We start from the raw sequence: 14,521 nt of genomic DNA, 5'->3' as shown, positions 1-14,521 counted from the left end.
GACATCTGAATTTGGCGTCTTCCATGTGCGTAAAATGTGTCTCCAAATCTAGTTTCGTTTTCTGTTCTTTTAGTCCAAGTCTGCATGCATGCATAAACGATTTGACCTGCATCTGGTTTACAATCACAGAGCAGTCCAAAAGTTCTCCTGCGGGTTTGACAAGGGAACGTACCTCTTCAATTCCGTCTGACAGTTGGTAAAGGTAATTCTCCTCTATGATGGACACTTTTGCACATAAAGTGCTGTTTCTCATGGAAAACATTTCTTTGCTCTCTTGTTCTGCGTCAAAGGGATTTCCGAGGAGTTCGCCCCTGACCAAGTTTCTGTCCAAATAAGACAGAAAGACCAAAAAGACAGACCACATTGCTGCAAGTGGCACTTCAGCACCACCCGTGATGGAGACAGCTCCTCTCCGGACTCAAGCAACCTCCCACTTTTAAAGCGCCGCTCAAGTGGTGTGGTACGATTAGGATTAGCCTATTAATACGATATAAATGACAGCGTTGGGTTGGGAGGAGTTTTTGTTGCCTTATCCTTATCCCTTCATCAAACTGTAAAGATTGTTACAGCGTAGGCCTATATATCTGTTTTTTTTTTCTCTCGAGACTGTATACAGACACTTTAGTCGTTGGTTGGATTTGGAATTACTGCCATTTTTCTCCACTGTCTCCAAGAAACCCTGGAGGGGGCTGCAGGGTTAATGTGCACTGTGTGTGCAGGGCACTGGCACTGGCAGCCCACTCTGAGGAGACAAATGACCGCAAGTTACCTCGTCGCTCCCTTTCCTCCCCCCAAAAGTCGAGATTTACTCTGGTGCCACGCATGGAGGAGGTTCCTTTCTCCGCTTCCCATGGTAACATGGGGATGGGGTGATTCTACCAACAGTGGAGATTGGACACCTTTCAAATTCCAGTTCCACTAAAGGGATTGCATTGCTGATGACCTAAATCGCGATGTAGGGACAAAAGTCTTTCATTGTTCAGAATGAGCATGGAAAGTTTTGCGTAGGCCTACTCGAAAGCATCACCATGACATTGAAATGATCAGTCGCCGATTCTGTTTATTTACGCAATATACTTACGCACAATCAATGTGTTGGCACGATGAGGCTTAATTCTGCTGTTATAGGAAAGAAAGAAAGAAAGAAAGAAAGAAAGAAAGAAAAATAAACCTTCCCATGATTTAAAAAAACATATAGTTTAAATTAAACATGAAGAATAGTCACAGCCAATAGCCAATCTATTTCACACTCCATATAATAGTAGGCTATGTGCAGTTTACCTTCCCTGCATTCGCCAGGTTAGATTAGCCTATAATCACTGCAGTGTATTTTGTCACATGCTGGGCTAACAATGAACTCTAGGCCCTAGAGGCGGAGATCCAACCTCAAGACACTGAAATCGGATTGTTAGAAGGCGGAGAGAAATGATGTAAAATCACCAGAGGCAACATTCGACAAAATTCTGGGAAAACTGCCATTGTGCATGGAACTTCTAGGCTTTATAGATTCGGCGCCACTCAATGGTTTTCAGAATGATTGTATTTGTAAAGCATTTCTTTAAAACTATGTTACCTGTTCATAATGCAATACATCAAACTTCAAAGCATGTAGAATAATGGAAATCAGTTAACTTATATACATAATACATCCCACATGTTTGCAGATGCAAGAATACATTCAGTGTTTTTCTACCATAAGAGCGATTATTTATGTCTGTAAGTTTACTAGTGCAACCTCTGATTAAACCAAGAAATCCCTGGAATTTCTTACATCATTATGGATATATATTATATATATATATATATATATATATATATATATATATATATATGTATATGTATATGTATATGTGTATATGTATAGACTTGCAATCAATGGCAGAGAGGAGGCGCTGGGGTTCACTCTGGTCCCGAGGAAGTCAAGGCGAGTACACCCCATCATGGTCACTGACCTTGACTATGCAGACGACATCGCCCTAATCTCTGATACAGTCGAGAAAGGAACGGAGCTACTACTGGCAGTAGAAAAGGAGTGCAGGAAGATCGGCCTCAAGCTCAATGCCAAGAAAACAAAGGTAATGACAGTCAACACCGAGGACAAAACCATTGCCACTGCAGACGGGACGGTGCTCGAGCAAGTCGAGGACTTCAAGTACCTCGGGGCCTGGACTGCCTCAACTGAACAGGATCTGAAGGTTCGGAGAGCACTTGCCTGGAAAGCCTTGCACGGGATGAGGAGAGTGTGGAAATCAGACATGGGAGAAGACCTTAAGAGGCGGCTGTTCATAGCTACTGTGGAGTCAGTACTGCTGTATGGGGCCGAGACAGGAAAAAGCCCTGGATGGAGTCTATACAAGAATGCTACGAATGGCGCTAGGTGTCACATGGACGGACCGCATCAGAAATTACCTCTATGGGGACCTACCACGCGTCACGGACAAAGTCAGAGAGAGAAGGATGAGGCTGGCAGGGAGGCAAGTAAATTGACCCTATGGGAGTTAACCCAGGGCAAAGCCAGGAGGGGAAAGAAGCGTACCACCTATGTAGACGTGCTGCGGCGCGACAGCTTGGCTGACAACACTGCAGAGCTCAAGAACCTGATGCTGGATAGGAATTTGTGGAGGGCAGCGATCCAAGAATCCCGAGTTGGTGTTGGCTAGACCTCAATCTCGCAGCAACTAACTAACTAACTAACTAACTAACTAACTAACTAACTAACTAACTAACTAACTTCATCATCATTTTTGGCCAGCAACTCCACATCTGACCTCAAACCTCAAACCCTTAGATCTCCATATATATTCCCCATCCATCCTTCCTCTTCGATGTCTCCCTTTTGACTGATACCTGTCCATTCAAACTCTAGACGGGCCTGCCCCAAAGTTATCAGTGCAGCCGAGCCGAAAACTAGAGTTCTCAACAGGCCCGAAAATGAAGGCCCGGCCTCATCAAACCCTGTACACTCAAGAGAATGTCCCCGCTACCACCCTTAGATCTCCATATATGGAGCTGACCTGTTCTGACATTCCATATGTTGATCTGACCTCATCAAACCCTGTACACTCAAGAGAATGTCCCCGCTACCACCCTTAGATCTCCATATGGAGCTGAACTGTTCTGACATTCCATATGTTGATCTGACCTCATCAAACCCTGTACACTCATAAAACAGTGGCCCATTTTAGCTGATCAGGTGTCTCATTTTACATGAAAATGCTAAATCAAAACAATATGTGACAGTTGATGTTTCAAAAGCTGTAGGGCCTAAACTATTTTATTTTATTATGTAAATGTAACTCAAACCTATTGAAAACAGTCCATATTAATCATATAAACCCAATTTAGTGTCCCACAGTTGACCACTCACTAAACATTTGGCTTCAGGTCAAATCAAAGTCAGTATAGCCGCCCTATAATATACCGGTACTACTTTTGGCCCTCCTTACTTTGTATTAGAGCTGCAAATATCAAAACATTATTCTAATTCTGTGGTTTTACTCCCTATATAAATTAGAAACACTCCTTGCCCTGGGGATAATAAAGTGACACATTTATAATGGTGCCTCCATGTTTGTGTTTTTTGTTATGTTATGTAAAGCACTTTGGTCAACTCAGTTGGATTGGATTGGATGTTAGTGCTTCCAAGTTCCTACTGTAGATCTTCCCTGTCTTCTATGGTGCTTATGGTGCATCCTTGTCATATTGTTACTTCCTAGTTCCTAGGGTGCTTCCCTGTCATCTGGTGCTTCATATAGTGCTTCCCTGTGTCATTTATGGTGCACTAGGGTCTCTGGACCCAGAAACAACTTGAAAGTAAAGGTGATATAATGAAAACATGATTGATAAAACTTGACACAGATAATGTGAATATACTGGTTGGATTTGCATTAGAATGTCACACTATAAATAGAGCAGTAAATCCATTATGATTGATGGTAAACTTGTTCTGGAAAGCCTCTCCAACGCTCGTGTACACATACTGTAGGCTATGTGTACACTTATACTGTACACATACTGTATAAGTGTTAGCTCCACACCGCACCAACGTCGGCCACGGAAGGAGTTGGAAAGGGGTGTAGTGACAGTGACAGTGTGTGTGTGTGTGTGTGTGTGTGTGTGTGTGTGTGTGTGTGTGTGTGTGTGTGTGTGTGTGTGTGTGTGTGTGTGTGTGTGTGTGTGTGTGTGTGTGTGTGTGTGTGTGTGTGTGTGTGTGTGTGTGTGTGTGTGTGTGTGTGTGTCTGTCTGTCTGTCGGGGGCATCCCCCACCATTGGAACCTGATATGTGACGTGTAGCCAGCTGATTCACTGTACAGACCCCAGACCACTCACTCTCAACTGTGCAGACAACTGTTGCTGGAGAATGGACGCGCTGGCTGTTCCAACAGACAGGGCTAAAGGATGGTATATTTCACTAATGGCACCCAACACAAAAGGACCAAAGTTTGCTTGGTTAGACCCATCAAGACTCTACTGTAATTCCCAGGTATTTGAATTAATTAATTGTTGGCAGGTTGTGGTATCTTTTCGAACAATCTCTGTATTCATTCTTTACACGTATTGTGTAACTATTTGCCACTGTGAACACATTTTGTGAACAATAGTTTGGTTGTAGTATTATAACCGTCCTAGACTGTAATGCATAGATACAGTGCTACGCAAATTGACGCAATCTCATATTTTTGCATTCATACTGGCTTTGTACTTGACCCAGGGTCTAGCAGACTGTGTGGAAGACCTGCTCAGTCCATTTCAGAGTGACACCATTGACCTGGTAGCTGGCATAGATGCAATGGGATTCATCCTTGGTAATAACCTATAGTAACCTTACAGTATGTGCAGAGTGTATTTTGTGGGGTCTTAGAAGTGGGTCTCTTGCAAAAGTGCACACTGAGTTTATTTAAAGAATCACCCATGCTATGGATAGAGCAGGAAACCGAACCCCCTGGCAGAGATATGGTTACACATTTAAAGCTATACTATAAAACTTATTTGTGAATACTACTTTATTATGCCCAATCTGTTAATGTCAGAATAACAGAGCCTCTTCTATTGAGTGAGACATTTAGATCATGTGGTATAGAAGAGTATTACCACTACTGGTTGACAAGTGGTACTGCCTAAAAGTCTAAATCAGTATATCCCCTGAGCAAGCAGGCATACTCTCTTTGCTTAGTGGTAAATATTTCAGCACATGCATGAAGGATTTGCACCTGGATTTGAATCACGGGTAACATGAAAGTTACAGATTGCAGCTTTAAGTCATATTATTATTGATAACACTAGACATTTGTTATGTATCATATTTTTATATTATGTATCATAGCATGACAATGTGTGGATTTCGGTACGTCATTTAAAATACACTTCTTACTTGGCTACTTCCAGGAGCCTCTGTTGCCACCATGCTGGGAAAGGGCTTTCTGGCTATGCGCAAAGCTGGACACCTGTGTATACAAACTGAAAGTCAGCAATACTGTGACTACTCGGGCAGAGAAAAGACCATGGAAGTACGACTGGATGTGTTAAAACCAGGTAAATTGTCACATACTGTTAACCTATTATGGCTACATTTATATATATTTTTTAATATTGATTAAGAGCGTCTGCTAAATACCTAAATTGTACATTTTAAATTGTAAGTTGTATTGTTGCAAGGGTGGACGTATTTTCTCACTATAGTAAATGTGTTCCCACTCCCAGCATTTAGTAAATGTTTAGACAATAGCAAATTTGTGAAAGGTGGGATATGCCATCAAAGACTGACAAGCTTATAAAATATCAAATGGGTTCTACTTTTTTGTTTCTACATTTTATAAATAGTTCAAATGGAATCATGGTGGTCCTTCATTGTTTCTCCCACGATTTCCTGTGATATAATGCCCCCCAGTGCTGGTTGGACTCAACTACTGCTCACTCTGTTTAACACAGACAGCACTTAAATTCACAGTCTTCCTAGGAGATTCTTAGAAGTGTTTTGTCGTCCCTCTCCTGCCAGTGCGGGCACTGTGAATTAAAGGTTCAAAATAAATGAGTACACCATGTTTCCCTTTCCTGAAGGACTCAGGGTTCTAATAGTTGACCAATGGATAGAGACTGGAGGGACTATGAAAGCAGCGATTAAACTCGTCGAAAAGCAGGGAGCCAAAGTTGTAGGTCAGTAGTTCTAAACTAACAGCTTGTGACATGAACCAGTGACATTGTGAATCATACATTATTTTATATTTAATCACACATTATTTTAAAGTTAATGATTATTATTTTATCACACTGGTGACTGGACTACAGGTGTAGCTGCTGTCGCCATTGAAAACACAGAGGGAGGAAAGTGGATTAAGGATAATTACAAATACTCTCACTGCATCCCAGGAGACCTTCAGAGCCAAATTGATCAACAGCATCTAGACTCCTTCAAAAGCTTCAACCTTCAAAATGTCTGATATTTTAAATTATAATCATTGAACAAGTTGTCATAGTGAATGTCTTAAATTGTTTGGGAAATAATATCTTACCAAATTCTTATATTATTTCCAACAGTAAGACTGTACTGTTAACTTAATTCTTCTGCCTATTAGCAGGGGTCATCACATGCAAGCTTGTGATGGACATTTCCACCAATATTTAAATTTCGCCACGGACATGCAAAACAAGTGATCAATAATATTACCAGAATCGCCTATCTATACCAATGGACTCCTGGTGTGCCATATACCACTGCGCTACACATTTTAAAACAAGCAACTTATTCAGAAAGAAAATCTAATTTAGATTATTTTGGTGGGAAAGCCGATCTACAAGCCCACAACACATCACAGCATGTTGAGCTTGTAGATCAGAAATGTGCACTTATTTTTAGCCTATCATGCCCAAAATTGGGATGTCAGGGTTAAAGTGGTTAATACTTGTGGCTATAAAAACCTGGAGACTTGGATGTTATCCACTGTATGCTAGTGGTCGTCCTGAGGGCTATTGTGGTATATTTTAACCCAGGGAGAGTGCGTTCTCTCCACCGCATAAAGACTCAAAATACTTTGATAAAACAGAGAAGTTCTGAGGCAGAAGCAGGCAGCCAATGTTGTTTCTTGGTTCAGTTTTATCTGCACAAAGTACAAAACAGCATCAGGTGGCCCTCCGGCCTGGGAGAGTGGCGCACACACACAACCAGATATTTCATTGGGTCTTTATACTAACAGTACATGTGTAGCAGAGTGGCTCAGAGCCTCTGCCTGATGGCCTCAAAAGTCTAATATATCCCCTGGTCCAAGGGGATATCCCTTTGGTCTAGTGGTTAAGATGTTGGACTTTCACGCGGAAGGCCCGAGTTCAAATCCTGGGTGTTACACATATATGTTGAGATGTGGGCTTGGTCAGTGACACCCTCAAATGGTCAAACATCTCCAAAATAGGTATGGTCACAAAGGAAGCTAGTAGGTGTCCTAACAGGCTCCAAGCAACACCAGACCATCTATTGTTACATACCGGTACCTATATATGTTCCACTGCTGGCCTGCTTGAAGTGCCTACAAAAGAATATGATGAAGCAGCTTTCTGATTAAATAATAAACTACCATTCCAGCTCAGACACGCACCCTCTGTAAACAATTTTAAATCTCAACTCAAGACTCACCTCTTCACTCTTGCTTTTAGCTGAGTTTTAATATCTGCGTTCCTACTCTGTCCTGACTGATTTGCTGCATGTTATATTTTATTTTATTCTGTTTTTGCACTTTTATTTTGTTCTTTGCCATTGTTTTATCATTTTAACTATTTGCTTGTGTTTTATTGCTATTTTTATGTTCTGCCCTGTGTAGCACTTTGAGCTGCATTTATGTATGAAAGGTGCTATATAAATAAAGTGTATTATTATGTTCAACAGCAGTAGATAGGGAAGATGAAGAGAATAGTTGTGTAATTTCACAGAGTTCAACAGAAATGTTTAAAGTATTTTGTTGTGATTTTACATTGAAAGAAAAAGGGATGTTGTGACATGTGCTATATGACAGCCACTAGATGGCAATGATGATGACTATATACTACTGCTATATCTAGACCAGTGGTTCCCAAACTTTTTCATGTCAAGGACCCCCAAATTGACACTAATTAGCCCGGCGGCCCCCCATTTGAAAACATATGCCAGAGACGGCTCTAGCAGTGATTTCAACCCGTTTAATTTCAAGGACCCCCAGTTTGACATGCATTAGTCTACGGACCCCCATTTAATGACATTTCTATCTCTGGGTCCACCAATTTATATTTTCAAATCAATGTTAATTTAACTCTGAGAGTGTACAAATGGAACCAACGTGTCCATTTGGTTCCATTTGTACACTCTGAGTTAGACCCATAAGGGTTCATTTGCGGTTACTATCATTTCGCTGGGGACCCCTTGGAACTCCCTCAAGGACCCCTGGGGGTCCCCGGACCCCACTTGGTCATCTACATAGAAAGAATTTATCCAAATTCATCAATTCAATCATAACTACTAACAATGTAAATATAAGCAGTAGTACAATTATAACTCAAAATATTGTTTTAATATTTTACATCCAGGTATGCCATTACCAGGCAGTTAACTGATCAATAACTAACTTTAACTATTAATATATCTTCCATGAGGGGGAATCGAACTCCAGTCTCCAAATCCCCTACAAAGAAATGTGCAAAATGCTAATTGGGTGAAAAGGATGGCAAAACTGCCTGGCAACAAAGACAAGGCTTTGTTTCTTTGTCTGTGCCAACTATTTTTTTGAAAACATGCATTCATCTTAATAACATTACTAAGAATTATGAATATACTGTTACGTCACAAACGATCATATCCTGGTGGAGACCTGTGCCCCGAGGGGCACCTTTTCTAGTTTGACCTCCTTTGCTGAACTTGAGCATTTTTCAGAATAGGTCACTTCATAGAATGTACATCAGACTACATGGATTTTTGGAGCATAACTTCCCTTCTTGCTGATATTTTAATACATAATGTTATGACAGAGGCTTGCAATATTAAAGGCATGTAAACCCAGTTATAGGCCTATGGCCAAACCAAAGTTTCCCATAAATACAGGCCCGTTGAACAAAATGCCTCAAATCATGAACGTCCAATTGTGGTGAAACTGCAGTGCACGCATATTCGCACTACATTGAGGAACAAATGTCACCTTTTTAACATTGTCCTATTATAGCACCATCAGGAGGTGTATTACATTTTCATATTACACATTTTGTCCAAACATCATGCAAATCTGTATACATTATCTCTAGTGTGATGTGATCAAGACGGATCTGTCCTATTCTTCATATTCCATCAACATTGCAGGCCCATAAATAACCTAACTGACCTGGTGGAGACCTGTGACCACCAGGCACTTTTTCAAGTTGAAAGACATTAGGAAATTTGGAACATCATTTATATGAAAGTTTATTCATTTAAAAATAGAAAAGATACATTTTAATTACAGTCTTTACAGATTTACTATAATTTGAGGTTTGTCACTTGTTTATGTACCAAAAGTAATAGAACCAGAAATTACTCAAGAATTATCTGTAAAGCATACAATACATTTAAAACTGTCAATGTTGGAACTAGCTGGTATACACGAGGCATCTATGGTCTTATTTTAATACAATGAACATTAACATAAGTAGCCATGAAAATAATAGAATATAAGGCTAGTCACAGAGCATTGTTGTGCAAAAACGTTAAACTGCAATATAATTAAATAGATGCGGTTAGGATAAGAACGCATCCACATGTGCATGTCAACTTGAAAACATCCACAATTGTCAGGTATTTTGTCAGTACCAATGTAGTGATTTATTATTTTGAAAATTTGAACTTTAAAGGCTGTGTCATGACTTCCTAGGCCTAGGGCCTAAAATGAGCCAAACCACAGGAATCCACATCCAAATGCGGAACACTCATAGGGCCAGGAAAAACTGAATGCTAATGTCTCTGAAAGACCAACTCTTCCTGCTCAGCTAGACTTTACAGCAAAACCCAATGTCTCAGAAAGTGGCTATGAATTTACAGTTTTTCCAGAGCTTGTTCTCGTTTCTGTAAAGTACCTGTGATTTAAAGTCCAACATTTTGATGGATTTAACATCCATTCTCACTGACAACAGTTTACTTGTTTCTTCTTTGATGTAGCTTGCTGATGACTTGGACCGCTGCTAATTCCTGAAGCAAATTAAAAGTTTGGAATCAGACTGTGTCAAAACTTATGTCTAATTGTTTTAATAATTACAAGAAAACAGAAAGCATTATAATATGTATACTCACTGACAATGTCCCCAATGTTTCTCGTTCCACTTTTCTCTAACTCAGCAAGAACGTTTGTCTCAAACGTCAATGATGCAACACGGAAGAAAAACTCGTTGACATTTTCTCCTTCATCAATATGAAAACAAACATTGTGATCACTGGTTAAATACAGCCGACATCCATTTAGATCCACACAAAACATGCAAAAATAGTGTTATACTGCCAGAGATCAATTAAAGTATTATATGATACATCATGCACCAAGCAATATAGACTCATTCCCTCACCTGTCAATGATGACAGAGCCCAATACTCTGCCTTGATTTCCTGTGCCATTTTAATGGCATCCTGTTCAATCTGAGAGTACTGTGCAGCAGACTGGAAAATGAAAGTGTTCCATGTAAAAAGCATTATATCTAACACACATAATTTAAGAAAATTGTATGAATTGCCATGGACGAGGACTAAAACACTTTACTTAAGTAGAAGCAGTTACTTCAGGTAAAAGGTACTAAAGTCAAGAATAAGAGTACTACTACAAAATTACTCTAATTCATGAAAAGCAGCCTAAACATATTTTAATAATGTAATAGTAACAAGATACTTTCCACATATTTTGTATAATGTCCAACAGCTGACATTCTACCACAAATTCTTTGGGTCTAGTTAGGGAGGAGCAAATGCATTCCTGTGGCAATTGAGTTTGAAAACTTTGACTTGATACTAGTAACTACTGTCCAATCCAATATAATTAAGTCATATTTATCCATCACTCAACGGCACAATGTGTCAAATGAAATCCACAGGCATACACAGACCGCTATAGGTCGATACTGCTTTCCTTCTGTTGATTTTTGGGATAGTGTGCATACACAATACATACACTTAAGTCTTTCTTTGTGCCAACCAGAAAAAGCTGAACACTGGTGGGGTCATTCTCTTTCAAGGCATCTTCAAGCCACTGCCTGTTAACACATAAAAATAATGTCTCCAAGAGCACCAAAGTGTTGAAAATGTTTTTTTCTCAAGACATAAAACCTACCTTGTATGGCCTAAGGATGCCACATCATTCACATCAAACACAATAATCACAGCTGCAATGAGAGAAGAAACAACTGTTAAAGTGAGGATACATTGCATCTATAAATGTGTGTTATATAAAGCCATAGTTGATTAGTTGTCCAAGTGCAAAGTATTTTTTCAATCTTGATAAAGGGACATGCTCTAGCCAGTTTATTATAGTCCAAACAGTGGCAGAGGAAATAAGAAAGTCCCTAGCTGGTTCAATCCCTGGTTCCTCCAGGCTTCACACCATGGCGAGGTGTCCCTGAGCAAGTCACTGAAGCCCCAATTGCTCCCTGTGCTCTCATTTGGAGCAACACACTCCTAATAGGATGGGTAAAATGCAGAAAGGTATTTTCCCTTATAACCCTTTTTATACAATGTTTAATCCTTCTCAGTCAGAAAAATGCGGCATCATCAGTGTTGGAACTGCTGTTGTCATAATCTTTCATACTATTATTTTATTTGTTTTTGCTCTAAAACTCGCGCAAAAGGTTTGATATTTGGTACCCTGGGCTCCTCTGTAGTATGTAGAAGCAATGCACTTGAATCTCTCTTGGCCTGCAGTGTCCCACCTGTAAAGCACAAGAAGCATATGGCCCAATTTATACGTCTTTCCACGTAGGTGTCGCACGCCAAAAATAACCAATCTACATGCTCACAACAAGTCGCTTTGCAACCCGTTGCTTTTTGATCTGGTATTTTTGCCATATATCACCATTGTGTGATGAGTATAAATAAAACATAATGCTGAACTTGAGAACTTAATAGAGAACATAGATAACTTACAACTGTAGACTGAAGGGCACTCCAAGCACCTCAAACCGCTCCATCTCAAAGTCAACACCAATTGTCGCCTTGTAGTTTTTATCAAAAGCATCCTTACAAAACCTAACAATGAAATACCATATAAGGACATTGTATAAATCATTTTAAAAAAAAGGTAGATGTTAAAGTCCCGCACACCTGAAGTAATTTCTTCATTGCCTTGTCTCTCTGTTTAACATAATGAATAGGGGCAGTGGGAGTGTGTACTTATAATTGTGAGCATCCACACTGATGAACGATAATTTTCTGTAAAAATGTTGAACGTGGCCCAGGCACCTAGGCTCCTAATGCAAGCCTGACAGCGCATCGCGGGTTTGAGTCCCATTCCCGACAAACTAAGCTGTGTGTCCTTTGAGTGGCCTTTTTAGTCTGCTCTGAAGAAGACTCTGCCGAAACCCATCAATGTTCTCAAATAAACATGAGAAATTGCATCTGAGCCAATCTTGCATCTTTTATTTTGGAGTGACCCTTTTTCCATTTAGTTGGTTTATTAGTCAAGTTATTTTCAAAGCTGAGCACCCACTGCCTTAAACAAAATGCAGTTTCCAGAGGGAGTGTGTCACTCCCCGTCTCTCTCTCCTTGTTTCATGGCTGTCTCCATTTAATCAATAAAAGGCAAATAACAATAATATATATTATATAAACATGTTGAACATGAAGTCCTGTAAATTCGGATCATTTGTCACTGATATAGTTGTGGCGTGGACTTTTCACTTGCCTTTCTCTTAAGCTAGCAGAACAGTAAAACAATATATTATAGTTATCATTCTTGGTGTGAACAGTGCTTACCTATTAATTAGGCAGGTTTTCCCAACAGCCAAGTCACCAACAACAATGACCTTGGAAATTCTAAAGCTACACAAGGAAAAAATGAGATGGTAAAATTAAACAACCACCCAATTACACAATATCGATGCAACACTATTGTAAAGGTAATCTGTCTCTAGGTCAACATTCTCTATTATGAGACACATTTAAGGCCCCTTAACTCACCCTACTGTGCCAGTACGTTGCTCTTGACAAGCAGTCTTCATTTTGTTGTTGAATTCATCTTTGGTGTGAAGAGCAGCCTCTTTACTGAAACACTAGAAACAGAGTATAATGCATTTGGAGGGCTCCTCAGTGCACACATGCACAGCACTGGGGGTCAACACATATGCCAGTTTAGTATGGTGCTTGGTATTAAATGCTTTACCTGAGGGAGCTGGGCAATGATTCGGTCCCTTCGAACTGGAGGAAGTACACTCATAGCTGAGATACGTACAGACATGAGGTCCTCAAGCAATTGTTAATCAGAGAGACATGTAGTAGGCTATACTGTGTGGGGGAGAGAGAATTTAATGTATTGCATTAAAATTTAATTTAATTGTAATTAAATTGAATTTAAATGAGAGCGTGTCAAACAATCTGGCAGCAGCAGAGAATAAATAAATGCAGGACCACATGCAGTTGCAGAGCCAATCAGGTACTGGTCATCTGTCTTGAGAGATGATGATCATCCACTCGGATCTATTTTAATCCTATTGTTCAAGAAATCTCTGTTAATTAATTGCTATAAGTTGCTTTGGCCCACAAATTAACAACAATGCTAGTTGTGTGGTTCCATATGAAGTAACCGAAGATATAACCACCGCAATTACAAGTCAACACAAGTTTATAAATTGTCTTGGCTACATTCAAAACTAAATGTAGGTATTAGCGAAGTTAGAATGTCTCCTATTCTGTCTTCTAGCAATCATTCTAGCCTGTCCTATATTTCGTATGAAATAACTAAGAAGCATACTTGTGCTGTGCGTCTTATTCAACATTAGATAGTAGATTACTAGAGTGCGAACTTACAGTCGGATGATACGTTGCAAAAACACGATCTACGGAAATAAAGGAAAATGCAGGCGTCTTGTGTCGGTGGTCGGGACAGCTGAGTCAGTTTGGGATTTTTCCATTCAGGAATTTGGGATGAGTTGAGTCTATCCCATAGCCTGGGGGTTGGACGGCCGAGATGGCTGTAAGTGGCTGGTTGGCTGTCGTGGCAACCGCTAGTTTATAGCGGTTGCCACGACAGCCATATCTTACAGCCATATATAAAATATATATTATTTTATGTGTGTGTGTGTGTGTGTGTGTGTGTGTGTGTGTGTGTGTGTGTGTGTGTGTGTGTGTGTGTGTGTGTGTGTGTGTGTGTGTGTGTGTGTGTGTGTGTGTGTGTGTGTGTGTGTGTGTGTGTGTGTTCATCGATATATCAGTACTTATTTGTAGGCTACGTCTCTAAATGTTATGATGAATTGAACATGGTGGACCCTATTGTAAACAAGCTTTATTTATGGTGTCCTCCACAGTTAACAGTTTTGTATTGAGTTGTGCCTGAAATGTACTGTA

General features: G+C 40.0%; 2 protein-coding genes across 2 annotated transcripts; one reads left to right on the top strand and one right to left on the bottom strand.

Annotated features, from left to right (window-relative positions):
• Window positions 1-4,360: 4,360 nt before the first annotated feature.
• LOC306932024 (adenine phosphoribosyltransferase) lies at window positions 4,361-6,437 on the top strand (the record flags this gene model as incomplete). Its single annotated transcript, XM_079513729.1, has 5 exons — window positions 4,361-4,483; window positions 4,712-4,805; window positions 5,386-5,532; window positions 6,058-6,153; window positions 6,286-6,437. 5 exons carry the CDS (start codon window positions 4,361-4,363, stop codon window positions 6,435-6,437), a joined length of 612 nt encoding a protein of 203 aa, XP_079369855.1.
• A 2,957-nt stretch (window positions 6,438-9,394) lies between these two features.
• LOC306932301 (ras-related protein Rab-34-like) lies at window positions 9,395-14,167 on the bottom strand. The gene is made up of 11 exons (XM_079514051.1): window positions 13,985-14,167; window positions 13,341-13,462; window positions 13,139-13,230; window positions 12,935-13,000; window positions 12,107-12,208; window positions 11,828-11,892; window positions 11,298-11,349; window positions 11,139-11,220; window positions 10,543-10,633; window positions 10,274-10,381; window positions 9,395-10,171 (listed from the first exon to the last, which is right to left on the bottom strand). Exons 2-11 carry the CDS (start codon window positions 13,413-13,415, stop codon window positions 10,104-10,106), a joined length of 801 nt encoding a protein of 266 aa, XP_079370177.1. The 5' UTR covers window positions 13,416-13,462; window positions 13,985-14,167; the 3' UTR covers window positions 9,395-10,103.
• Between the last annotated feature and the right edge of the window lie 354 nt (window positions 14,168-14,521).

Source organism: Electrona antarctica (assembly GCF_951216825.1).
Source record: "Electrona antarctica genome assembly, chromosome: 11".
Taxonomy (NCBI): domain Eukaryota; kingdom Metazoa; phylum Chordata; class Actinopteri; order Myctophiformes; family Myctophidae; genus Electrona; species Electrona antarctica.
The sequence above is the reverse complement of the archived record's forward strand: the minus strand, read 5'-3'. Positions and strand labels throughout refer to the sequence as shown.

Bases quoted from the DNA above. Each gene is read 5' to 3' on its own strand.
- LOC306932301 (XM_079514051.1), bottom strand. From the start codon at position 13,415: ATGTCTGTACGTATCTCAGCTATGAGTGTACTTCCTCCAGTTCGAAGG. The intron at 11,221-11,297 runs GTAGGTTTTATG...ATGTGTTAACAG, and splicing joins GCATCCTTAGGCCATACAAG to GCAGTGGCTTGAAGATGCCT. The intron at 10,634-11,138 runs GTATGTATTGTG...TTCATTTTCCAG, and splicing joins GCACAAAGAAAGACTTAAGT to TCTGCTGCACAGTACTCTCA.